At 52.0% G+C, this 25918-nt stretch overlaps 2 protein-coding genes across 7 annotated transcripts; both read left to right on the top strand.

Moving 5' to 3' along the window:
- Positions 1-2303: 2303 nt before the first annotated feature.
- SPINK4 (serine peptidase inhibitor, Kazal type 4) lies at positions 2304-8715 on the top strand. 2 transcript variants are annotated; one of them, XM_026085220.1, is made up of 5 exons: positions 2304-2484; positions 3735-3769; positions 3950-4062; positions 5717-5804; positions 5913-8715. In XM_026085220.1, exons 1-4 carry the CDS (start codon positions 2424-2426, stop codon positions 5769-5771), a joined length of 264 nt encoding a protein of 87 aa, XP_025941005.1. In that variant the 5' UTR covers positions 2304-2423; the 3' UTR covers positions 5772-5804; positions 5913-8715. The 2 variants fall into 2 exon arrangements, with proteins under 2 accessions (XP_025941005.1, XP_025941006.1); XM_026085221.1 differs by lacking the exon at positions 5913-8715 and having other exon boundaries at positions 5717-5889.
- A 1140-nt stretch (positions 8716-9855) lies between these two features.
- Positions 9856-25608, top strand: HEMGN (hemogen). Of its 5 annotated transcripts, XR_003256548.1 has the most exons (6): positions 9856-9870; positions 10413-11448; positions 14603-14696; positions 15283-15557; positions 16988-25108; positions 25594-25608. XR_003256548.1 is itself a non-coding variant. In XM_026085196.1 (4 exons), exons 1-4 carry the CDS (start codon positions 11367-11369, stop codon positions 17095-17097), a joined length of 552 nt encoding a protein of 183 aa, XP_025940981.1. In that variant the 5' UTR covers positions 11248-11366; the 3' UTR covers positions 17098-17194. The 5 variants fall into 5 exon arrangements, 4 of the variants coding, with proteins under 4 accessions (XP_025940981.1, XP_025940979.1, XP_025940980.1 ...); XM_026085196.1 differs by lacking the exons at positions 9856-9870; positions 25594-25608 and having other exon boundaries at positions 11248-11448; positions 14603-14684; positions 15280-15557; positions 16988-17194; XM_026085194.1 differs by lacking the exons at positions 9856-9870; positions 25594-25608 and having other exon boundaries at positions 11248-11448; positions 15280-15557; positions 16988-17194.
- The last annotated feature ends 310 nt before the right edge of the window (positions 25609-25918 follow it).

Raw genomic sequence — 25918 nt, 5'->3', positions numbered from 1 at the left:
CATACTGCTCCACGCACAAAAGGGATACAGGCATTTCCTGTTGCCTTTTGTTTAGGGAAAGAGACCCTGAGAGCATAACATGCCCAAGCTACGCAACCCCACTCCATAGCTCCTGCACCTTATCTGGGACGAGCTGAACGAGCCAAGCTGTGTTCCCATGCCTGGTGGTGCAGCAGCGTTCTCTAACAGCAGTACCATGAAAGCTTTTGGAGTTGTAAGATTTGGGTTTTTTCAGTAGTAAATACTTTGAAGAACCCTGTAAAGGCCCTTGATAGCCCTCATCCGCGGCTGTGCTGAGTGTTCATGGGATCATCTCACAGGATGCAGCCCTGTACTGTCCACATGGCTGAGTATCGGCTCAGTGCACGTTTGCTAAGTAGTAGCCTAAGTGGACAAACCAGCCTGTTCCAGAAAGCGAGAGCTGCTGCTATTCACAGGGCCCAGCAGTGCTGGTGGAGGGCCCTGTGTAGGTCTCCAGTCCAGTCCTGTGTTCCCAGCAGGGCTGTCCCCAGCATGAGATCAGAGTGGCCCTGGCTTTGTACAGCTGCGTCTGGAAACCCACCAAGGATGGAGATCCCCCACTTACATGCTGACCTGGGTTGCTCAACCTGTGGGGGAAGGATTCCTTCCTAGCATCCAACCTGAAAATGCCAGGCAGCACCTGCATCCCGTTGCTTTTTATTATGTCATCTGGCACTACCAAGAAGAGACTGGGTCCATCACCTTTGTAAATGCCCTTCCAGTAGTTGTAGGCTGCTGTCAGATCCCCCTTGGCCTCCCCTTTACTAGACTAAACAAGCCCAACAAGCCCCCATGTGCCTCAGGAAAAACTGCTAATGCAGTTAAATATTTACTTTAGTTGAGGGATTTCCAAAGTGGAATAATAATAAAAGCCAAAGGTTATTGAACTGTGTAAGCTCAATGAGGAGGGAATATAAAACATGTGCAGAGCCATCTAAACAGAGCCAACGAACAGTCCTGCAAAAGGAGTTTTTAAACATTCACACTTCAAACTCATTCAAAACAACCTTTGCCCTTCCCAAAACCCAATTAAAATCCTGCTGAGTCAGGTATCAGAGAAGGCGAGAAAGATTGTTGGTGACAACTCACTACCCGCACGTGAGGAGCGCTGGCGCTGGACCAGGATGCCTCCCAGCAGCTGAGGCAGAGCTGGCAGCGCTGAGCCATCTGCTTGCCTGGCTGAGGGCTCTCCTTGGTCCAGGTCCTCTTCCTGTCACATTTGCTCTCCAGGGAGCCGGTCCTGGGCACTGGGAGGGCAGAGTGGAGGCACCTCTGATGACCTTCTGGACGGGGAAGGACACAGCCCCACGCTGTACATGTCTGGAGCTCTCCTAGCCTCCTGGTGGTTTCTTTAGGACACTTACCCCATGGAGCCCAGCCACCTGCCCTGTGCACACGCAGCATGTCATACCCATTCGCAGTGCAAGGGAGACCTTCCTTCATCTCTGGCTCAGTCTCAATCACGGCAAGTCTGTCCCTACTGAGTTGTAGTCAACAGTGGTTTTCAGCTGTGATATGGACTTGCCAGTCTGCAGCCCCCTTTTCTATGCGTCACTCTTGGTTGATTGGTTGATCTTGATTCACCTGAGGAAGGTGATGATGGATAATGAAAATGTAGCTTCTCAGAAAAGTGCAGTGAAGATGCTCACAGGAGAAGACTGACATCAGGCGTCCACTCTCATAGGTGAAGTAGCTGAGACCTTCTGGAGAGGTGATCTGTTTTGAAAAGTGCTTCCCTGAAGAGCCAGCGTCTCTCACCACTGAGGATTCCTCTCCTGCCTCTTTGCCCTCTCCCCGCTCCATGTGCTGTCCCCGTGTATTTAAACTGCGTATCCATGCACACGGCCCCCTCCTGTTACGTTAGATCACAGCTGCACAGATCAGCCTGAATTTCCTGGCTTTTACACATGACGTCTCCCAACCCAAATGGAAATACCTGTCACGCATGAAGAATGGCAGCTGCACAGCTGGAGGGCTGGTTCAGAGAAAATATTCCTGGAAGTAAGCTGGCTGGGGTGAGTGAAGAGGAACAGCAGCATTTCCCAGCCCAGACTACCCAGCAGGAGGGTTTTAAAGCAGCCTCAACTGCGCGAGAAACTTCAGAGGGAGGCCCAGCTGAGCAAGCCTGCTGCCGCCCGCTTCCCATCCTGGCACCTGGAGCTGGCGGGCCGTGCCGGGATGGTTTATCAGCTCCTGGGGCTGGCTTGAGAGGAGGCGTGCAGCTGCGCGAGGGAGCCCAAGCGATCTTTCTAGGTGCACAGTCCTGCTGTTCTCAGCACAGATCAAGCTGCTCGAAATGTTGCTTTTCCCAGCTCCAGTGAGATAAGCCGGTGCCCTCCCCTATAAAGGGAACTGCAGGCAGAGCAAAGCGTACGCGCGTTTGCACCTGAGTCAGCAGCACCATGGCTGTGAGGGAGCTGGTGGTGGTGATGGCCGTGCTGGTCACACTTGTTGCTCCAGGAGGTGAGTCCGCTCTGCTGCCAGGGAACAGGGCTCTTCCGAGACAGTTTTAGAGCCCAGAGGGACCGAAAATGGGCCAGAGAGTAGACATGCATGGAAACTCCATTTTGGAGAGAAGGAGATGAGAGGGAGATACCATCACGGTTGTGAAGCTGTGAAGGAGGCAAAGCAGGTGAAGGCAGGGCTGAGTGCTGTTGCGCTGGGAGAGGGACGCTTGGTGCTCCTCAGCCTGCCAGGAAGGAGAGGTCCCTCCCCGCGTGGGCAAACTGAGGAGAGAAGGGTGAGCGGACACACAGGCAGAGCAGGGGGTGGGGAAAAGAAGGACTAGAGTAAACACACCACACTTTACTAGCAGCTCGGGGCAAGGGTTGCAGGCTAGTTCATAGGCCATATTGCACTCGGAGGATGGGTGGAGGGAAAGGAGCACAGCATGAATGGGAACCAGGATCCGGGAGAGACAGCTTGTGCAGGCTGCAGCAAATGTTGGGGTGGCAGCTGCTGTTGTTCCTGTCTCCAGGAAGGCATGCATGGCTTTGCAAGAGCACCCCATACTTAGCATATTCAGATAGGAGGTAGCTGTGTTGTAGGCTCTGGAAAATTGATGCTGCCTAGGTGCACACAGAGATGGTCCCACAGCGGTCTGTGCACGGGCCTTCCAGCTCCCAGGACATTCGTGCACCCCCCGGGGTCTTCCGTACAAGGACTGTGAATTACTGCCAGTGCTCTGTCTGGCTAGGGACAGGGCAGAAAATGAACTCCCCAAATGCACCTCCCGCTAGCGATGCCAGCTGTCAGGCTGTGCAGAGTCGCCCAGCCTCAGCCCATCGTAGATGTAGCTTGTCCCCACACAGCACTGCACCCGTTTACATTTCTGGGATACGTTCGATGCTCTGTGGAGCTCCCACCCCAAAAACTGGGGAGGAAGGGTTGTGGGGAGAGAGGGTTTGGGGGATGGGAAGAGGCATTCGCACCTTTGCCCGCCGGCTCGGCCAAGCCACGTGGAGGCTGTGCGCTTCGCTGCTTGGAGGGTGGGGGTGGCATGCAACACGCGGATCTCCCCCTCATGAAATCCACACAGCTGTTCCTCAGGACGGGCCCTAAATGTGCTCTGCCTAGCTCTGCCTTCCCTCTGGTTTGGGCACAATCCTGCGCCGATGCCCCATGCTCCTACCACCGCCTCTCTCCGGAGAGGCTGGTCGCAGGTGTTACTTTACTCCCTCGCGTCGAATCCATGGGTCTCTGCTCTGTTTCAGGGGCAGAGCTGAATGAAGGGAATAGCCTGAGAAGGGTAAGAGACTTCTGTTTTCTCTCGTTCGTGGCTTGAGAGGAGCTTTGGCTGCCTCGGAGCCCGGCACGCCCGGGGCAGAGGCTGTTCTCGGGAGTCAGAAGGAGACGAACGCCGAGCAGCAGCGTAGCGGAGGCGGATGCTGCCGGCGCTGAAGTGGTTGCTATGGTTCCTCCTTTCCAGCCCCTGTGTGGGGACCTGGTTGATCTGGAGGCCTGCCCCTTGCTGCACATGCCTGTGTGCGGGACCGACGGGAACACCTACGCCAACGAATGCTTGCTCTGTGTGCAGCAAAGGTAAGCTCGTGCCGCCGCCGGCAGAGACACCCCCCCCCGGGGTCCGCCTGTGGCCGGCTGAAGCCGGGCGCTGCTCAGAAGCAGTCGTTCAGGCTCCCTCTGCAGTCGCTGACAAAGCCACCGCGCACGGGAAGCGTGCACGTTCCTGCTAGCAAAGTGAGAGAGGACACCTTCGCGTCAGCCGGGCCCCGTGCTGGTCTGCAAAGCCCGTGAGCTTTGCCCTCGTGTGCTGGTCAAGGGTAGACACGGTTGTGCACCCACCCTTTGACTGCAGGTTCTTGCCCCTTCTTTGGCACCAGATTTTATTACCGTGCAGCTGGGGACTGAGTGGTTTAGCTCATTGCATGGGCAGGCAACCAGTGCCACAAAAGAGCCGAATATTTATGCATTGGATAAGCTTGCTAATCAGCTCAGCCTGTGGCCACGTGATCAGGATATCCAAAAGATGGGATTAGGAGTCCGTGGCCAGGAGACCCTTTGGAGTCAGTGCCTGCAAACTGGCAGCCAACCAGAGGCTCTGGACAAGGCAAGAGAAGGTCCCCCCCACCTGTGCTGCCCGTGATTAGAGAGGGCAGAGCTGAACTTAAGCGTGCAAAGGGGTCAAATGGGCATCTAATGTGGACAGTCAAATAGCATCGCTAAGCCCTCTGAAGAGATCACCGCAAATGCAGGTGCCCAGTTAGGTGCCTCCTGGCTGTGCGGACAGAGTGTTAATCCAAAGGGGCCACCATAAATTTGAGGACTGGGAGCAGCAAGGACCTCATGAGGCTCAGTAAGGAGAAGTCCCAGGTGTGCCCTGGGGGCAGGATAACCCACGGCCTCCGTCCAGGCTGGGAAGTGACTGTCTGAGCAGGGGCCCTGCTATGAAGGACTTAGGGCAAACGTCGAGGCTGAGCACAGGTCAGCAGTGCACTTGCACTGCAGGTAAAGCAAACCGCGTGCCGGGCTGCACGAGGAGAAGCGTGGCCAGCATTGCCTCTGCGTGACACTGCGTGACACTTGGGACCCCCCTGTTCAAGAGGGATGTGGGGAAACTGGAGAGGGGCCGGTAAAGAGCGGCCAAGACCAGCGGCACGGGTCCGTGAGGAGAGCTGGGGGGTCTGTGCCTGCCTGGTCTGGCCAGGGGAGGTGAAGGAGATCGAGCAGCAGTGACAACTGCTGCAAGGGCAGCTGTGAAGAGGATGGGGCCAAAAGCTTCCTGGTGGTACCAGGAGATATAACAAGGGGCAGCAGCCACAAACGGCAGTGCTGGGAGGTTCACGTTTGGCCCTGGGGGAAACTCCTTGCCCAGGAGGTGGTGCAGCCCTGGGACAGGACCCCAGGGGAGGTGGGGGGTGGTCTCCATCCTGGGGGGTGTCCAGGTGCAGAAGAAGCCAGGGACACCCTCACCTCGCGCTGGGGACGGCCTCGCTGTGAGCGGTATGGGCTGGAGACCCGCCACCAGCACTGCTGGGGTGCCTGCACACCCAGGGAGGGGACGTCTCTGTGCCAAGATGGCTTGCAGTCGTCCCACTTTTTTAGACAGAAGAATGAAAAAAAACCCCACCCAATTTTAGAATAATCAGCTTCATTCCATGGGCCAGATGGGAGGCCTGAGTGTGACTCAGGGAATATTTTTTCAAACTCTTGCTTTCTTTTTCTTACGTCATTCTAGGAAAACCAGGCAAGACATCCGGATTTTGAGGGACGGGGAGTGTCAAGGAGTCTGAGCTTCCTGGTAGCTTCCTGAGCCACGGAAACAGGTGATTAACTGATCCTGTGTGCTCTGTGCTGATTGCACGCTTCAGTCAGTGATGGTGAATAATAAAACGACATGCACAATGCTCACAGGAACATCTTTATTTCCGCAGCGTTGTTTTATGAAAGGCTGAGGGAAAGGAGCACATGCCAGTTCCCACAAAGGGCTACTAGAAGTTTACAGTCAAAACGTTCCTTTCAAATCCACATCACATACAAGGGCACTGCACTGTGAATATTTTCACCCATATTGCTGTGAGAAATGCCATGTGGGAGTAGCAAGAAACAGACAGAGCTTTGAGATGCCGGTGAAGAAGGTGCTGAATGAATGAAGTTTTTCTGTAGGAGGCAGTTCAGTGAGGGGAAGGTAAAGTTTCCACAGCATGGGAAAATATGACTCTCTTTTCCCCAGCTCCCTAATAAACACCTTAGCTTCCAGAGCTGATGCAGATGGAAAACAGTGACCTCTGCGCTTCTCATATTAGATGCTATTCAGCTGTTCGACCGAGATGGCTTCACAGGAGGAACCAGCCCAGAGGGCAAAGGGAGCACTGAAAGAGAGCCTGAGAGGACACCCTGAATCCCAGGGACCCCGGATCTCCGCTCCAGCTTGGGAGCATCCTGCAAACTCAACCAAGGTGCTGACTCCCCAAAACTGCTCTCTGGCAATTGCAGACTCCCAGGATCAGCTGCCACGTTTCAGGTCTAGGTTGGTCCAGTTTCAGGGACCTATTTGGGACTGTGGCTGGGTATGCGAGGAGCTCCCTTTGCTCACAGAGATAGAGACCAGAGGACACTGACTAAGATAGGACTTTCTTCCTGAATTCAGTTCAGCTCTGCTCCAGATGTTATACATCTGGACAGTGACCGACTGAGATTTCTGATCTGCTTTCACAATGCATTAGATTGCCTTGAAAAGTGTTTCACAGTGAATTGAAACACTAGAAGGACAGGCCTGTGCTTGCCCATAAGGGATCAAACTGCTACGACTTGCTACTGTACTCACTCAATTCATTTGTAGGCATCTGGGGGAGGATCCTGGGTGCGTCATATGGTCAAGTGAGCTCCCTGTAGTCAGCGGCCATCCTGGGAGTCCAGGAGCGCTGCCAGCATCGTGGCCATCGTACTTGGCCAGCTGGTCACATAGTCCATCCCCCCATCCGAACGCTCCTTTTCCTGTTCAGCACCTTCCTGTACCCACTGCGTGGGATGCCTCAGCTCCGTAATGCAAGACAAGGCCATTGCTGATCGATTTAATGCCGCAACTGAAAATAGGATTGAGGACCACAAAAGCAGCTATGCTTGGTCAGATCAGAGATCCCTCTAACCTCAGTTCAGCACTGAGCAACAGCAAATACCTGAAAAATAACGTGATAACAGGGCAAATCTGTAGGGACATGCCTCAGGATGCCAACCTTTTTCTGGACCAGAAGTGCTTGCTGTCTTTTAAAGTCCATCTCGAATCTCCCCCTCTGGGTCTCTCCTAAACAACAGGCATCACGTTTGCCTCCTTTCAGTCCTCAGGTTGTGAGAGGAAGAGCAGACAGTGATCTGGCTATTTGCTACAGCCAGTGTAGCCAGGCTGTCCTGCTGGTCCTTCTTCAGACAACTTCTGATGGAGCCTCCCCTGCGCATTAGGGAAGGGTCTTGGTGGAGTTATCACCCCCAGATGTTCCCACGGTGAATGCAGATGTGAAAAATGATTCATTGCTGCTCCTCTGTCCCCAAGTGCTGTCTACTCTGCTCGTGGCACGAGTGATGGAGCTGCGGGCCCTGCCAGCAGGAGGTGCTTGGACAGCTCGGTCCCATGCCCACGGTGGGGAGGGGGGGACAGTTGTCCCCTGCATGGCGTGGAGAGTGCCTGGGCCCTGCTCCTGTCCGGGGAGGGGGCAGCAGCTTCTCCGCCCCACACGGGGAGATGGGACACGAGGTGCATGCACAGAGCGATGCAGCAACGCCACCGCCCGCCGGCGCGGCCACTCCACGTCCCCTGAGAGCCGTGTCTGTTTATTTACAGAGGTTAGGAAAAAGCAACACAGACAGCTCGGGGGCTCTTCTGAAGAGGGAAACCGCATGCCTCCAGTGCGACGTGGAGTGTTTGCTCAGAAAGAGCAGAGCTGAAGCACACACTTGTGGGCCAGACCTGCGAGGTCAAAGCGTGGGCAGCCTCAGGGCAGCATCGGTGTTGGCTCACCACACGCTGAGTTCAGTGACGCCCGTCCTCCTGCCTCTCCAGGGACCTGCAGCCTGCAGATTTGCTTGTTTATTTCATGCTGCTAAAGAAGGGGTGGCAGACGGAGGAGAAGCAGGGGGAGCAGTCTATATAGCAAGAGATAGGTGGGTCTCTGGATACGTCCTTCTATCTCCTGCTGCAGCAGTGCCAGGCAGTGGGAGAGCAGAGATACCAGTGAGGGTCATAAAGTGCTCGGATTTGTATAGCTCCCAAGCCTGGTGTTATAGCAGCAGCACCTTCAGCCATGCCGGGAAACAGGTCTGGTGGCAGGAGCCACCAGATCTAGGCCTAGTTGTCCCAAGGACCAAGAGCTTCCTGGGCTTTCGGGCAGTGAAAGAAGTGGGGGGGACTAGCACGGCTGTGAAGTACACATGACCCAGGGTGTTTTCTGACTGAGACAGCAGAGACACTCAAGGAGCTGCTGATATCTCTAGGCTGGTGTCGCAGCTGGACACTTGGCCGAGCAGCCCTAGTTCCTCAGGCAGAGAAACTGGAAACACAAATGAATGTGGCCCAGACCCAGCTGAAACGTATAGTGAAGTAAAGGCAGGGGGAAGCAGAGCCTAACACTGCATAAAGTGTCCAGTAGTAATGGTCAGAAAGGTTAACCTAATTGCACAGGGTTAACCTGTGCAATTGGGGAGGCTCAGCCACAGCAACAAAGGTGCAGAGGTGTCCCAAGCTTTGACCCAGTCTGCTGCAGAGCTCTTTTGGAGAAGAGGACACTGCATTGCTGGCACTGCGGGGGGGGGGGACAGGAAGGCAACGCAGGCTCTAAAATGAGCTCAGTGATGAGTCCCCAGTGTTGGCACATCTCTGCCGTGCAGTTTTTCCCCTTATTGCACAGGCAGTTTGAAACTAGATGGTGGAGTCTGAAATTTCCTCACAGTTATTCATCACCAAAGCCTTCCAGTGGGTTGGTAAAACCACTTGCTTGGGATTTAAAGCAATTATCACACAAGAGCCATATCCTTACAGGCATTTAGGTCCCGAGAGATGCAAGTACAGGCTCATTAAGGTTTTAAAGCCCATCTATCCCATTAGGGACCTCTAAAGAGGCTGAGGGCACAGCCACCCTTTCTTTTAGAGATGACCTTTACAGTTTTATTGGTTTCTACCCAGTTAGGATTTGCAGTGTAAAAATGGCTGGAATGGGGTAAACATTCCCAGTACCAGCTCTGCAGCGTCATATGACAATATTCTGCTGAGTCAAGAGTGATTTATCAGACCTCACCAGGCTTTGGAGCACAGGAGTGCTCCTGCCTCCCAGACACGGTGCGGGGGGGGTGGGGTGGTGAGCAGCTGAGCTGAGCTGAGACGTAGCTGCTACAGCAGCAGGGTCGAAGCTCACCAACCCTGGCGTGAGCTTCCCTGCAGCCACGTTTACGTTCACACGCCTCCCAAGCAGAGTGTCCCACAGCTGAGCACTCTGCAAAGTTGTCTTCTCAGGAGCCCTGCACGAGGCAGGGGTACCACCGAGCCATGCAGCATCGCACGGTGCTGCAAGATGCACACCCTCGCTGGCGCCGCACACCTTCCTTCCGCTTGCGACCAAAACTCCCCCCCCCCGTGAATGGCTTGGCAGCCCCACATCTCCACGTGCCACGCACGCTCCTCTCCCCTATCAGAGCCTTCCCATAGCTGCTCTGCTGGCACCGCCCTGCTGCTGCTGCTTTGGGGGCTGTTAAACCTGCCCCACCTCTGCAGAGGTGCCATGTAATCTGTGTTGGACACAGGGGAGGAGGAGTCCTGGAGGAAAGCGGTAACATGAAGGATAAGCAGAAAGGCAGCAGAGATGACCACAAGCCCCCAGGGTCTGGGCCACCACTGATGCGAAGGTTACATCTTAAGAAACCCACATACATGCAGTTTGGAAATTGTGCTGGAGCTTTCAGTGCCCTAGAGAGGGAAACTGCAGGGAGAAAAGGCTGTGTGTGAAAGAAAGCCTGGCAAGGACACAAGGCAGGCCAGTTCTGCTCACCCCCTGGGGAGTGCTCATCTGGGGACTCCCTGGGGAAGACACCACCCTTGCCATGAGCGGTGGGCCAATGCCCTGAGGACCTGGGTGGTAGCCATGTTACAGGGGTCTTGTACCACCCTTGCAGCTCCTTGAATTCGTTGGAGTGAGGTTATGGGCACTGGAGCCAGTCCCGAGCCTGAGCAGTTGAGTATCACGTGGAGAAGAGTGATGGTAAAAGCTGCATCCCAAATGCTCACTATTGAGAGTGTTAGAAAATGCTCCTGAAGTGGTGGTGTGCCCCTGGTCCAGCAGATGTTATGCACGTGTATAATCTTAAGCTCTTCTGCTGTGCCCTTGCATGAGAAACTCTCAAGTCCTTTTGCAGCAGAGGGCTTAATTTCTGCCTTGTCTTACACTCAGGAAACAGGGGCAGGGTGACCCAAGTGCCCCAGCCATGCAGACCACACTGACCCGGGAGTGTGCCAAGAACAACCAATAAAGAATATGCTCCTGTGAGAGCACGGATCCAGCCTCATTCTTCCCACTGGATTTACTGGTGCTGCGTATTGCCAGTCTGCTTCATGAGGGATGTGATTTGCTCTCGAGCTTGTGGGTGACTGGCTGGGTACAGGACCAACGAGTCACTGGGGAATCCTCAACCTCTGCAATCCCTTGGTGGGAGTCTCCATGGATTCATTATTTTGTCTGGATTTCCCAGCAAGGTGGTGCAGGCCTTGAACAGGTCACCAGAGAGTTTGGGTGGAAACCCAGTCCTTGGGGATTTCCGCAGTCTGGTCGCACAAAGCCGCAGCCACCTGGACCTGTTGCTGGGGACAGTCCTGCTGCGAGTGAGGGGGCTGGACCGGAGATGCAGGTTCCTTCCCACCAGCACTGCTGGGCCCTGTGATCTGCTGGGGGGGGCCTATGCACGCATCTTTTGAACAGCTTATGTCCCATTTCACACCTCTCGCAAGAGGTCCTTGAGGGCTGATAACACCTCCCTGCCTCTCTGGAAATCAGCCGCTAGACAGTGCCGCATCCTGCTCTGCCATGCAGCCGCTCTTGGTTATAAAGGAGAGCATCCAAGCCACAGTTTAGCAGCAGCGAATGTAAACTTCCTGTGCAAAGTGGAATTACTTGCTGCACAGAAGCACTAACGTGTTTTGCAGTCAATACAGTAGGACCTGGGCAGACACTCGCACACCTTTGCACGGTGATAAGGAGAATATTATTACCCTGCTAGTGGCCTGGCCAGATAAGCTGTTTTGGGCGGGCAGTCTGCACTTTTTTCAAGCTCTCCTTTTGCTGCACCACTAACTCCAGATGACCTTCCCAAGGAACTAAGCTGCTTTTTATTTAAAACTGCAAAGAGCAATGGAGAGTTTAGGTAAAGACCACGCTTACTCGGACCCTTCCCTGCCAGCCTCTGCATCCCGTGAGGAATACGCTGTGCCAGGTAATGCTGAGACTCCGACTAACTTGAATTTTTGAAGGGAGAAACTAATGTTCCCTGCCACTAGTGGCTTCTAAAGAAGAAGTTACTAATTTCCAGTTGATGCTTGGGGAATGGAGGAGACACATTCAACTGCAAAAATCTGTGATTTTTTCCATGTTGCATTTCAGATTCCCAAAGCAGAAGCACCTGTAAAAGGCTTTTTAACTTAGATAAAATCCTGCAGCCACTGTCAATATAGTCTGTAGACTGGCAATACTGTTTCCTTGTTCTTTTAGCTGGAAGGATTTTTTCCATTTCACCTCTGCACCTTTGTGTGTTTGGCTAGATATTTTTCATCAGGTTGCTGACATTTTAGTATAATCTTTCCTGCCTAGTGCTGGGAGGTAACAGGAAGCTTTGGGGCAGCTGTGGGAGTGCACTCTTGGACAAGCTAGAAATGAATGAGGCGTGTTTTCTAGCTGTGCAAAACCAATTTGCTCAGGATGGGTTGGGAAAGAGACTGACTGCAAGCAGCTAAAAAATGCTTTTTCTGCTCTCAAATTATTTTGAAAGAGAAAGAAGGCTGGTTTCGCCTGCACAGGGATGTGCAAGGTATTAAGTGGTTAAATTGGAGGCCTGTGCAAATCCCGCTGCTGTGACTTGTAGCCACCTCTTCCCAGGCAGCTTCCTGCCTTTTGCTGCGTGGCTGGTGGAGTTATTTCCTGCTGGCTGTGCCCCGGCCGTCTCTGACACTGCTTTGCGCTGGGGAACAGCCTCCCTTTGGGGGAATATCCACCGGGCTGTGTGTCGTGCAGTTCAAGTGCAGTGGTTTTCACCTCCAAGGCTGACAGCTTCTCTGGTCATACTGAGGTGCCTCTGCAAGGAGTGAGGAGCTCTGCCACTGTCCGTGCATCCTGTGGCCTTCACATCTGTATTGCGTCTTGTTGTGTCCCTTCTCTTTGGACTGGTGAGACTGAAGGCTTTTTTGTGGGAGGATCTGTCTTCTGCAAGCCTTTGCTGTGCTCAGAGCAAAGAGGGCTCCTGGAACTGCTGTATGAATGACAACAATAAAATAACTCAGTACAAGGACAAAAGCAAACTGGAATGATTCCAGAGCAGGGCCACCAAGATTGTTGAAGGCTGGAGAACATGCCGTAGAAGGAGACGCCTTTACATATACAGAAAAATTTTTTCACCGTGAGAGAGGTGCAGGACCAGAGGGGTTGTCTTCCAGATCTTCCCAACTCAGCTGGACAAGGCRCTGAACAACCCGATATAATTTTTAAGTTGGCCGGGCTTAGAAGAGGACATTGGAACAGACACCACCAGAGCTTCTTTCCAAGATAAATTACTCTGTGATTATTATTAATTATTACTAGTGGCCTGTGCAAAGATCTACTTTGGGTAGAGTTGGGCTCCTACTTTGGTTTTGCTCTTTCCTGTTTTGAACTATAAAAAAGGCTTTTCTCATGGCTAACACAGCATCTGGGACACAAGAGCTCTAGTCCCAGCTCAGCCTTGGGAAGCCATCTCACCTTGCCAGTTATCCCAGCTGGACAAGGGAAAGGCAAAATGACAATCCTGTGCTGATATGACTTAATATTTTAGTGTGAGCTGAGGCTCTTCATGGAAGGAGCTGGATATGATTACATCTGTAAGGAGCAGGTAGTAGCTTTGCTGCTTGTTCACTGTGTGCGTTTTGTTGAAACGCTGAAAATCAGTGCTGTTATGATTTCTTCAGCGCGTGTGTGGGAAGATTCCCCTCTCCTTCCAGGCTCCGAGAAGTGTTATTTCTACTGAACAATGTCCTTTGTCTAAAGGGAACGGCCTCATACTGCCTCTTCTAAGCCAGGTCTCTATTGTCACAGGCTGGAGTCCAAATTAGAAAATTCAGGGCTGACTGGAATAGAAACCATAAGACCTACTACCACATGGTCAGGGATGTTGTCTGTTAGCTCCAGGACATGCAGAAGAGAAGTTTGGTGTGGGCCTCAGTGAAATTCAGGCATTCGTTTGTCCAGCTGAAGGTGGCTGAGATGTCTCTTGCCTCAGGAAGCCACTTAGAGCCTCCATTAGCCAGTGAAATGGGCACAGCTTACTTAGGCCTATTAAGGCATCTCACAGAGCTCAGGTAAATGGGCTCCTAAAGGTGCTCCTTTCTCCTGGTGGCTGCAGGTAACCTTAACGTCTTGTCCAAATGGAAATGTAATTGGAGCCTTCTCACATGACTCTGTCTATCTTCAGCCCTGCCATGGTCCTCCTTATAGCTGGAGACTAGCTTGGGGCTGCTTGTGTGGTCACCAGGGCCAGTCTCCTCACTACCACCGTATCCTGGTCTCTGGATCACCAGACTCTATAGGACATCACTCAGCCTAACACACAGCAAGATGCACAGAAGGGAAATCCTGTGTCCTTCGGCTTAGCCCTCTGCCTCACAGACCTGTTCCCATGTGGCAGGGTTGGCCCTTCTGCAGGGCAAGGCTTTCATGGGAGACTCACATGGAAAAGGCTATCAGTCCTGCTTGCTGGTAATTTTCCAGTGGACATGACTCAGACAGGGGTGGTAGTGAAACGGTTTGAGAGTCGCTGACATTCCCCACGTACCAGCAAAGGGCAGGAAAATACATCAACATCCTGAATGCCTCATGGTGGGACCAGTCGACCGAGCATACGAACAACTCTGCTCAACCTGTCGGCTTTTGCTCCATGTAGACAAGCCTCCTGGTTGCAGCAGTGGCCAACAGCAGCTACCTGGAGAAGAGTGGATGGGACAAACACAAAGAATTATCTTGCAGCCTGCAGTGATGTGTGGCTGAGGGATTTCATGGCGCCTTCATGCCTCCTCTGCCCCGGGTCTCAACAGTGATGAGATCCCCACAGGTTGGGAAAGAGTCACCCAAAGGCTGCAGCAGCAGGAGGAAAACGACCCTAAATTACTATTTACGGTAACTTACAGCACAGGTGCCTGGGAGCTTTGCATGGAGTGTCGTTTGCTCCTACCTGCTGGTGCTGCTTTGGAAGTGCAGTTCCCCAAACTGTTTTTTACCAAGGCCTGCTTCATGACAAAAAGAGCCCAGAGCCTGGTCACCTGCATCAGGGCTATGTCACCAGGCAGGGAGGGATTGAATTGTTCCTTGGCCAGGACATCATGTTAGCACTCACTTTGTTCTTGTAGATGTCATCATCACACGCCGCTTGAGAGACCGGGAGTTGCTCCGGAAAAGAAAAGCAGAAGCCCAGGAGAAAGACTCAATTCAGTGGGTTCTGGGGTAAATTTTACTTACACCATGGAGTCATTTTATTCTACACTTAACCTGTGCCCAGGCACGGCAGCCCAGCCACTCTGTGCTCATGCAGCAACGGAGAGCTGGAAGAGTCTCCCTTGACATGTCTCTGCCTCTTGTTCCCTGGGATCTAGGTAGGTGCCGGAAAATATCTCCTGCCTGCCCAAGCCAGCAGTGGCTCCTGTCTTGCATCACCTTTGCCCATGCCTGAACCAGGGGGGTGCAGCAGACCTTGGGCACCAGGGTGGTCGGCTCAGGGGGGACAGGGCTGAGCTGTGCCCCATACATCTCCTGAAGGAAGAGGTCCCTGCTCAAGCAGATAGCCTGTAGCCAGCAGCTGCTAGAGCTCTGGGCTGGGATCAAGGGATAGAGGAGTTTTATGTGTTTTTTTTTTAAATGCAATAGTGCAGTTTGTCTGGGAAAAAATGGGCAGGACTCACAGCTTGGGACCTGGCAAAGCTGTCCCTGGGCAGGTGGGTCTGGGATCCTGAGCAAGGAACCCAACCCCAGATGAGAAGAGAAAGACCTCTGCTCTGTGCCCAACTCCTTGCCTGTGTGACTGTCCCAGCAGGGAGCAGGAGAAGAGCAAACGGCAAAAGAGGGGCAGAGGAGCAGGCAGAGGACGAGGCCGCCAGCCAGTTTTGGAGCCCAAGCCAGAGCCCAGCCCGGAGCCAGACCCTCAGCCTGAAGTGCTGGAGGGGAACGAGCAGGCACCAGCTGAGCCAGCAACACCCATGCCAGCGTGTCAAGCCCCGCTGCCCGTGTTGACCTCTCAGGAGCTCTTCGGTGGGACCCCTCAGGGAGCTGTGGAAGGGGAGCTGGCAGACGGGAGCCAGTGTCCAGCGGGTGAGCTACTGGAGAGGGACTGGTGTCACGGGGGGTGGTGGGCAAGGCCCCATAGGGTGAGCTTCCAGGGACTGCAGTGCCGCATTTCCAGGTCTTTCGGCACCAGGTGTGCCAAGGTTTTCAACAGGCAGCTCTTGGCAACAGGAGGACCCAGGTGGCTATCCCCAAACCTGACCTGGGTAGCTGTGAGGAGGTGTTTGGGGTGAGGGGGCAGATGCTGACCTCCAAGTCGTGGAGAGTGATCAAAGTCCACTGCTGTCAGCAGGTCATTGACATGGAGCCTGTGATCTCTGAACAGGTCCTTGTCCCAAGGGCATCTCTGTGGGCCTTCTCACCCTGGGTGAGAAGTGGCTGTGTCCTAACGTACCTTCATGAGAGAAAGCTTCAAAGGTTCTTCGTCCCCAGCAGCAACTGGTTCACTGACAAATTTCTGCCCCAGGTCCTCTGCTGCCTGAAACAAAAACAATTAGAAACTGGGGGTCAGGTTTAGCCAAGCATGATGGTGGGTCACCATGCTCCTCACTTCTCTGGAAAGACCCAGGTCAGGGTGACACTGCTGTGAAAAGCGGTTGCAGTCTCTAGAGACTGCTGGTCAGGGAGTGCCAAGGCATAAATATAATCCAGCCAAAATCTACCAGTCTGACCCCAGGGTGGTGGGAAGGGAGAGGTGGGAGCTGGAGCAAGGGGTGCACGTCTGCTGGGAGCTACCCTCTTTGGGACCCGCCTGAGGAAGGGCTCCTAGGGCTGAACTAGGATGGGACCTAAACTCATCTGAACATCAAATTGCCATCTGGGCTTAGGAAATCTGTTCATCATGAACGCTGCTTAGGCCAGCAGGACTTTTTCTCAGATCTGGTTTGAGAAGAAGAAAGACAATTTGTTTTAACAGACAGTGCAAACTAGGCATTCGGATTGCTTCAAAACTAGGAAAACCTGGGACGTGTATTTCAGAGGAGGTAAGCATCCTTCAGTCCCAGAGCTTTAATGAGCAGTGAGCCAGGGAGCGTTGGGAGCACTCTGTATTTCCAGTACGCTTTGCTGGGGAGGGAAGGAGAGGCCTTTTGCTACGACACTTGTAACAGACTTGTGTCATGGAAAACAACCATTCTGCCGCTTGGGACCAGCTGCTAACGGGGGCATGTCACATGAATCCAGCTCCCAAGCCCTGAGATCTTGAAAATGACAAAAAGCAGGGCTGCATTTATTTGYCTTCTGCCTCTGAACCCATTGGGGTTTACTCCCTCCAACTCTCCTCTGCAACCCAGGGGACTGCCATGTCATTTAAAAACCACAAAAGCTGTCAGAAACCACTTCACGTATCCTGCAGTCACAGGAGTCCAGCCACCAGGGCTTTAGCTCAGCAGGGCATTGAGGGGCAAAGCACAAGAGCCACCTGATGCGACATGATCTGTCTCTTAAATGCTTTACAGGTGAAGAGGCAGTCCTGAAACCAGGCGAAGCAGAAATACCGGAGGGTTTGAATATTCCTCTGGAAAATGACCACCAGGATAATGAATACTACACACCAGTTCTATTTTAATTTTTTGTTTTGTCTTCTGTCTGATAAACTCAAGCATTGTAGAGTGATTTAGATCAGCTGTTTCCATGTGAGTAATAAAACCCAGCTGTCCTGGCAAGTCCCCTTCCTATACTGCTTTTAGGCTGTGATAGGGGAAAACACAGTCGCTTCTGCAAAGGCAGTCCTTTTGGAGTTGCCTGCAGAGGACGGCTTACGTGTCCCCTGCCCTCTCTGCCAGCATGTCTCACCTGTATGGTTGTCCTGTGGAGGTCTGAATGGTGCCCTACTGGTTTGCAGTTTATGTGTACAGCTTAAGTGTACAGACCGGCGTTTATCCAGGTTTCCAAAAGGCAGTTTTGATTTGCCCAGCAGAAATGCAAGTCGCATTGCGAAGCTAAACCTCACCGTGACTTTTAGGTGGCTGCAGCTCTGTGGCTTGAGCTTTTTTTCTGCGTGGTGAACCCTACAGCCCCTTGTGTCGTTATCTTCAGTCTGAAGGTCTTTCTCGCAGTCAGTTTTCCTCTCTGGTACCCTGTTCACTTTCCTAACGCCTGGAAAGTGATTTGTTTTCATCGTCTGAGTGAATTCACTCCAGCCCTGCTGAGCTGCATTAGGCAAATGAAAGATGGTTGAAAACAGCTGTGTGTGACAGACTAAAAATAGACTGAATCATACACTTTTGTTAGGAGAATGCCATTTGGGACAAGGACAGGAGGCCCCTCTACATAGCTGTTATGTCCTTGGCTCCCCAGCTAGCATTCAGCCAAGATTTCAAACACATGGATGCCTCATGAAGAGAGCCTGTGTCATTTACCCAGACTTTTTCATGAAGCAGTGACAGAATGTGGCTTCCTTTCTCTCTTCACACACTTTGGGTCTTGAGGTCTTCTCCTCCGTGCGTGTGTGGGTGGCTTTTCTAGGGTCCTGTAATATCCTGACACAGATGGTCTTCTTCATTTTGGGGTGGGATGGGCCCTTCTGTTGCCATTATCTGACTGAGTGAATGCATTGGCTGGTGTCCCAGAGCACATGGCTGGCCAGTCCTGAGGTCACTCTTGGTTTTAGGGGTTTTTGGATTTTTAGGACTGAATAACCAGTAAGATACACTGTGATGTCCCTGCCACTGGCCCAGAGACATGAAGGCTCCACAGACACCTGCGTTTGTGCCTTCACCTGATTTGGCCCCAGGGTCCAAGCACGAGGAACTATCGCATGCTTGTGTTTAGCACAACACCCTCTCCACCTTCTGAAATCCAATTTGACCTCTGCAGTTACAATGTCAGAAGTGCTAAAGCACCTTGCGGTTGTCAAAGCAGAAAGCTTCCACTAGCCCTGTAAGTAAACAAGTGCAGCACATTTCCCATGGGCTACTACTGGAGGGATGGGTTCCTCATTCACGTATGTTGGCATCACTTCGATCTCTGTTATAGATGATCCTAGACTTCCCAGCTAACGTAAAATTGTGTTATCCCCTCGAGCACCTGATATAGATGAGAACAGTACAAGATCTCTTGGTTTCTTCCATAAACTACCCAAACTTGTGCTTGTAGTCATTCATAACCCCAAATAGTTAAGACACAACCCAAGGGATTTGTGGGAGCTCTGTAGCATGGAGRGAACCCAGGAAAGTAACATTTCCAGCTCAGTTAGACATGGATGCAGGTCACAAGGGGCTGGAGGTGCAGGGCTTTCAGCAGTAAGTGGTGCATCTGGTACCTTCACCAGTCCACAGAGGAGGGAAGCTGCTGCAGAGAAATGGCTGTCGGCTGGTCAAATCCAGTGAAGGTTTTCAGGCTCTCTGCGGCCAGGCTGGGGAGGATGCTGCACCCAGACCAAGGTGGTGAGAGAAGGCAGGCTGACACACAGGCTGGGTTGCACTGGCCCAAAGGGGAGCTGGAAGGAGGAAGCTGTGTTATGGTTCAGTGCCATCACAAACTCTRTGCTGAGGTCCTACTGCAAGCGTAGCTGTCCACATTGCATTGAGAGGAGGCCAAATTGCAGGACCTGCTGCTGCCAGGGAGACCCTGCAGATGCAGAGGAACAGCCCATGAGACCCTTCTGCTTCACCAATTCTCATCTCTTTGAGGCTTTAGACTCATCTCACTGCTCCCATCCTTCAAAGAGGGCACAAAATACCCATGTCTTCCTCCTTTCCAGTGCTGTTCAAGTGGAGCTGGAAGCGGTGGTGAAGGTTTGGCACAAGATTTCTGTGAGCAGGAGGCCACATTAGCTGCCCACTCACAGGGAAGATCCCATTGGGACACCTCCTCCCCCTCTTTGGAGGAGGGCTGAAGGGAGTCCCGGATGCAGTGGAGTGCACTCCCTTCCTGGCAGCCTTCATCTCCCGCAGCTGCTCCCGTGGCCATGCAAAGGGAACTAGTGTCGGACAGGTGAGGACAACTCCCTACAGGAGCCCCACTGCCCTTAGCCACCTGCGAGGAAAGTGAGGGCCAGCCACCCCAGGGACCAGGTGCTGAGTTTTGGGAGCCTCTGCCGGGCCTCTTGTCTGTGGCAATTCCTGTGGACTTGGCTGGGCTCACAGCCTCTGCCAACTCCAGACAAGCTACCTATAGCCTGGCCACCAGCACCACCACAAGCCAGACACCCCAGGCTGGGAGTCATCTGTTTCCATCCCCTTTGCATAGGAAACACTGAGAGTCTTGTAAGTCTGTGGCACTCAAGGGAACTGAGGGACACTGCTGCATATGGCCACCTTGAACCGTCTTAGCTTTTGCGGACTCTTCTGGTCGCCTGGGGAGAAGAAGAAAACTGAAGCGCTGTGCACACCTGTGCTAATCTGGTACTGCTAGGTCTGGGGAGCTCTCTGCGGGAACGGGCTCAAGAGAACCAGAACAGCCCATAAAAAGCACCTCTTCCTGCTGGGGAGATGCCTTCAGTGGACAAGGGGTCCTGGGGCTACCCAGGCTATAGCACTGTTCTTGTTAAAGCTGCTCCCACTCTAACTGGTTTCTTCAGCAGCCCGTAAGAAAGGCGTGCCTTCAAGCAACAAATCTTATCGCAGAATAACCAAGAGAAAGATAACACTTTCCTTATCAGCACTTTTACTCACAACCAGTGTTTCTTCCTCTGACAAGCAGACAGAGGCCAGAGCTCCTTGCTTGTAGGGAATATATTGGGGTTCAGGTGAAAGGCAGGATACATAGGGGTGCATGTGCACCTCAGAGGGGTCCTGCTGTCTGAATGGAGCTGAGGATCAGCTGGAAAGAGCTGCTGTACCTTGGGGAGAGAGGCTACCATTTTGCTGACACAATGCATGAGTCTATCCCTTCCTTCCCTCCCTCATCCTGACACGAGACGGGAGCTGTGGCTCCCCTTTACCTAGCGCCATTAACAAAGTGGGTGGTGGGTGCAGCCAGACAGCTTTTGAGCTATGGGGCCAACGTAGAGTGCTGGGTCAGTGCCCGACATGATGCTTTCTTCTCTGCTGTGCTGTGTCATTGATAGGGCTTAGTGAGCTCTTCCAGGACGTCCCGTACTGCTGTGCAGACCAAGAGCCATGCAACCTAAGAGCCATKCAGACTAACGTGGGTGCACTGTGACATGCTGGGCAAATGGGTCAAGCAAGTATGACCACTGCGATTGTCKTCTTCTTGGTGATATTCAGCTTAGCGTTTGCTAAAGCCAACAGGACCATGCTGACCACACTGCTGTGAGCTCCTCTCTGGGCCACATGTCCTGTGCCAATGTCTTACTTGGGAATGTCTTTCTTGGGAAACCTTTCCAGACACCTGTGGGATGAAGGCCACGGCAGGACACCTAAGGAGAGGGAAGCTGATATCATATCCAGGATGACCAGATTCTCCTCTGCCCATTGTCACATACCTTTCAAGACCCTTCTAGGAAACCTGTGGGAGACAGAAAGAAATGGTGTATGGGGCCATTTCTAAGCAAGATCTAAGCAAGCTTCCAGGGACCCCAGAGACTGTCAAGGCAAAAGAGGTCCTGTGCCAGACATGCTCCCTGGTACAGGGAGACTTGTCCTAGCTAAGGAGCTGCTCAGCCACCAGGCACTTGGTGAGATGAGAAACTGCAAATCTCCCAGGACACAGGCTGGAGGCAAGTTTTCTAAAACCTCTTCGAGATCCTTCAAACCCACCTCGCACCATTTTTCCACCTTAAAGCCAGGCCTGCACTGACCAAGGAAACCTACCTTCTTAGGAAAATAAAAGGAAACCTACATACCTAAATGACCTGTGCAGGTCACCTCTGATGTATATGACTATGATTCTTCCCTAGGAGACAGGCACAAAGGAGCTTGAAGCTCTTCTGTGGCAGAGAAGGAAGGGTCAGATGCTGTTTCACAATCCCTGGAAGGATGTGTTGAAGAAACCTCCTTTGGCAAGGACAGCCCCAGGAGGAGGTGCAGTATAACAACTCAAGGGAGGATGGAGAAAATCCCTTGGCAACAAGGACTGCAGGAGAAAAAAACACTGTAAAAACAACCACAAGTGTGCAGCCAGGGGAAAAAGTGGTGTGCAGCTCCTAGGGAAGTCCTGGAGAACAGATATTACTTGTGACCCCAAAACCCACAGTCCTCCGGCAGGTCAGGGCTGAGCAGACACACAGCACAGGATGTGGGACCCGTGGGGGCTTTCAGCTCAAACAGGGAGGTGCAGGTTAGTCTGCATTTCACATCACATTTTGGGCTCAGGGGCCTAAAGTCTTTCAGAGTTCTGTCTGAGATGTTTCCCTAGGTCCAGCTGGACCCAGGCTTCTGAAAYTAAACTAATTGCCAGTTAGATATCAGATGGATTTAAAAATAAGATTGTAAAAACTTTGGGTTAGCTGTCAGTCTTTCCTCTTTGCTATCACAGTAATCATTGACAGTGATTTATAGGCTGGCTCTTTAACAGGCTCCTCTTAGGCAGCTTACGTAGATGAGCAGGATTATCATCTTTATTCTTCACCTTATGAGTCATTTGATGCTGCTTGTTTCCAAAGACAATTGCAAAGCGTACCCTTCCATTCATTTCAAACGAGGCTCAGCTTGGCAATGAGCAAGTAGAGGAATTGGTGGAAGCAAAAGAGAGAAGATTACTGTCTGCTGGATTTTGAAATTTCCTTTTCATTTGATGTCCTCTTTTCGAAGTCAAAAAAGCCAGGTGCCTGCATATAAATAAGGACCACATTATTTTAATCATCACAAGGCTACAGAATTCTCAGCAAGTGGCATGAATCCCTGCAACAGGAACAAAAGTCCTGGRCTTTGCACTGAACAGTGAGGTTTTTTTCTCTATTTTAATTTTAAAACCTATTCTTCAGTATGCTTTTCCATGGGAGATGGAGTGATCTAAACTTCATCACTCATCACTGGTATGTGAGTCTGTAGCTTCCCAAAGTATTCTTTCCTTCCCAAGTGAGACCAGTGGAGTGCACCAGCAAAGAAGCCAGTGCATCTTGCCAGGGAACTCCCAAGCTAGTATTGGGCCACACCAATGCAAATATGATCTGGAATAAGGGAAGAAAGTTTCTGGAGGGCCACTCCCACCTAATGGCAGTGTCTCTTCTAGTGGAGTGTTTCTTCTCTTGCACGGATGGCGCAAGCTTTTACGAGCTGGGAGTTCACTGCTCACTGTGGTCTGGCTGTATGTTGTTGGGAGAAGGGAAGTTTTACTTCATGCTGGGGAGGAGGAATGATTTTCTGCAGAATTTGGTCATAAACCATAAGGCTGCTTGTGGGAAAGGCCGTGCCTAGTCCAGGCTCCCACTCACTGCRGGATAGTTGCCAGCTCTAGGTCAGCCGAGCCTTGCAAACTGCCTGACTATCTCGATGGCCTCTGCTGAACTACTGCATATGAACGCTGTTGTGGTGCTGGGTTGCCCAGACTGGATCCAGCATTCCAGGTGTGGGCTCATCAACAGCAAGCAGGGGGAAGATCCACTTGCCTCAACCCACAGGCTAGGTCAATCCATCTGGGCAGATTTGCGACTTTAAGATGGGTTGTACCTACAATTCTCTGGGACTACTTGAGGTTTTCACCAGAGAGGTACAGGAATTGCAGAACAAAGAAAATGGGACACAACTGGTGTGGTGAAGAGTGTGGTCTGAGCTTTCTAGCCTTAGTAATGAACTCTTCTTCACATCCTCTTCTGTGCTCACCATCTCCCAAGCAATTTTCAAAAGCGGTTCAAAAGTGCAGAATTATATGCCCCTGGAAATTACCACTTATCTTTTGAAACTTAATTGCAGAGTGAAGATGTAATTCTAGTGCTGTGTTTTTATAGCTACGCATTAGTTCTTACACAAGGATTAGCCATGTATTTTCAGGTGCTCAAAGCAGTAACTTATCATTTCTAGCAGAAAACGACTGGAGCAATGGCCTGGAGCCTGACCGAACGATCCCACTGAATTTCTTTTCATGTGCAGTCCCAGGGGCTCGGCATATAGGCAATGGTATGCAAGCCCCAGGATAAAACCAACACGTGAACGAAAACATCAGCTTGCGTCAAGTGAGCGCTTACAGCCATACAAAGCACTGGAAACTGTTATAGTTGGACCATCATATACACACAGTCAACAACGTCAGAAGAACATCAACACTATGAYAAAGCCCAGCCCCTTCCTCAAAGGTCTGGAAAAGCTAAATCTGAGGCTGCTGCAGCTGCTGTCATCCCTGACACGAGCCGGCAGTGCTCCCTGGTGGCAATCCAGCCTAAACACACGCCAGGCTGTGGCAGCAGGCRTGCAGAAACCAGTGCAGGAAAAGGGTCATTTCCCCAGCTTGGAGCACAGGGGTCAGAGCTGGGTGGGGGCGACCCCAAACAAGGCCCTAGCCGGGGGGCCAGCAGCAGTCACCCGTTTTCTAAAGGGGGTTATGGAGAAGGCAAAGACAGACCTCTGCGAGGTGCGCAGGGAAATTTCATTTGTACGTTGGGAGGGTGGTGCAGCCCTGGGACAGGGCTCCTGGMGGTGGCGTATCTCCATCCTCAGCAGGTCTCACGGCTCAGACAAAGACACAGCCGCCCTCGCCTAGTGTTGGGAACAGCCCTGCTGCGTGCTGCAGACCTCTGTGTGTCCCTGCACTGGGGACCCTGGGGTCACTGGAGCCCGCGGTCACAAGGGCTCTCTCCCAAAGTGAAGGCACTGGGATGTGGGCCTCCTGTCATCCCATAGCGGAGCTGTGCATGGGAGATTTACCACGCGCTCTGGGAGATGCATTCTCATTTGCAGAAATGAACAGCAACATCCAGATCCCATGGAAATTAATGGGTGTTCTGCCACCAGCTGCAGGGAGATGAAGATTTTTCTTGACACGCTCAAGAATGCAAACTTTGTGGCTGTTAAGAGAGTCCTGAAGTCAGAGCAGAGTATGAAGTAGCTTGTGGTATCTTTCTCAATTTGTCAACAGCAGGGATAGGGTAGCTGCTAAAGAGAGAAGGCCCTTTTAAGAATTTTTTGGTCTACAGAAGCTTTAAAGGTGACAATTTTGTTAATAATAGCATTAATTCTTTCACTGCTGGTAGTGATGATAAATTGCAGTCTAGTTCCTATTGTGGCAGAGAGGCAGCATATCTTATACCTGCTCAAGTAGGTAAGCTTGAAACCATTTGTCCTGACTGCTTCAATGAGACTTTCTCTTGTCTGTTCTCTAGAAGGGAGGAGGAGGAGAAAACCTCCATGGAGACACAATGCAAAAGAGGTGACTTGTATCAAATAACCCAAGGAGGAACATTGTTCTCTGAAATGTGATTTTTTTTTTTAAATGAATGTTCCCTGCAGAAAGCTCCAAAGCCAGAGTCTTGCTCTGCTGCTTCCATGAATAAAGCCACCGACACTAACAATAATACTCCAGCCATGGCCTTTCATGCCGTGACAGAGAGGGGGGGATCACTCACCAGACAGCTACGGCTGAGCGAGTTGTTTCTGCTCTTGTCCGGAGAAAAGAGCCACCGTGTGAGGTCAGGGTTCATACAAAGCCATGTGAGGACATCTGCAGGGAACAGGATTTTCATGGACCACCCAGTCAGCTTTCCTTTCACACAGCCGAACTACGTCCACCCAGATTGACAGGTGGGTAAGAGCCCAGTCCCACAGCCTCAGACCTCCTCGAGGTGCTGAGTGCATGGCAAAGGGCCAGGGCTTGAAGCTCTTTCAGCTGCATTTTTCTTGTTTGTAGGATAATTATCCCAGTCGATCTCAGATACATTTGCTATGAAGCATTTTTTTTTTCAAGTGCATAATTCAGATCCTCCTGCACCATTGACTGTACTCAAGGAAATCATTTACATTAGCTGTAGCTTATTTAGTGAAAGAAATGGCAGGTCTCCTCGCTCTGTGATTAGACCAGAGCAATCACAGGCTGAGGCAAGTCTTTCAAGGGAAAGGTGTATCTCCCCTCCCTCCTTGCTTCCCATGGTCTTGCTGGGGGTGTCGTGATCGTACACTGCCCATGTTCGGAGGATGCGCAAGCTCTCACGGAGGGAGCAGCCACGTATGGGGCAGCCACATATGGGGCTCTGTTCAGATTTATCCTGTTCATATTTCCTTTTTTTTAGGTAAAGACATACTTAGCTGCCTTCTGGTCAGCAGAAAATCCACCATGAGAGTTGCAGCACCAAAATATCTACTCCCTCTCCTTGCTTCTCCATCCTCCACCCCTGCTCCCAGCTTCCATCCCACAGCAGGGACTCTGTGTTGGTGGCAGTGAACGCAAACCCAGCAGAGGATATGGGGCTGTGTCCATCTCACCTTCACCCCTAGGACCTGCCTGCTGGGAGGGTAGGAGACGAGGCCCCTGCAGACTGAGAGCCCAGAGACACAGCAAAAAGGAGAATAAACTCTATCTGCACATCTCAAGAGACACTCCCTTCCCAACACAGC

The sequence above is a fragment of the Apteryx rowi genome, unplaced genomic scaffold (assembly GCF_003343035.1).
Source record: "Apteryx rowi isolate R43461 unplaced genomic scaffold, aptRow1 scaffold_661, whole genome shotgun sequence".
NCBI lineage: Eukaryota > Metazoa > Chordata > Aves > Apterygiformes > Apterygidae > Apteryx > Apteryx rowi.
The sequence above is the reverse complement of the archived record's forward strand: the minus strand, read 5'-3'. Positions and strand labels throughout refer to the sequence as shown.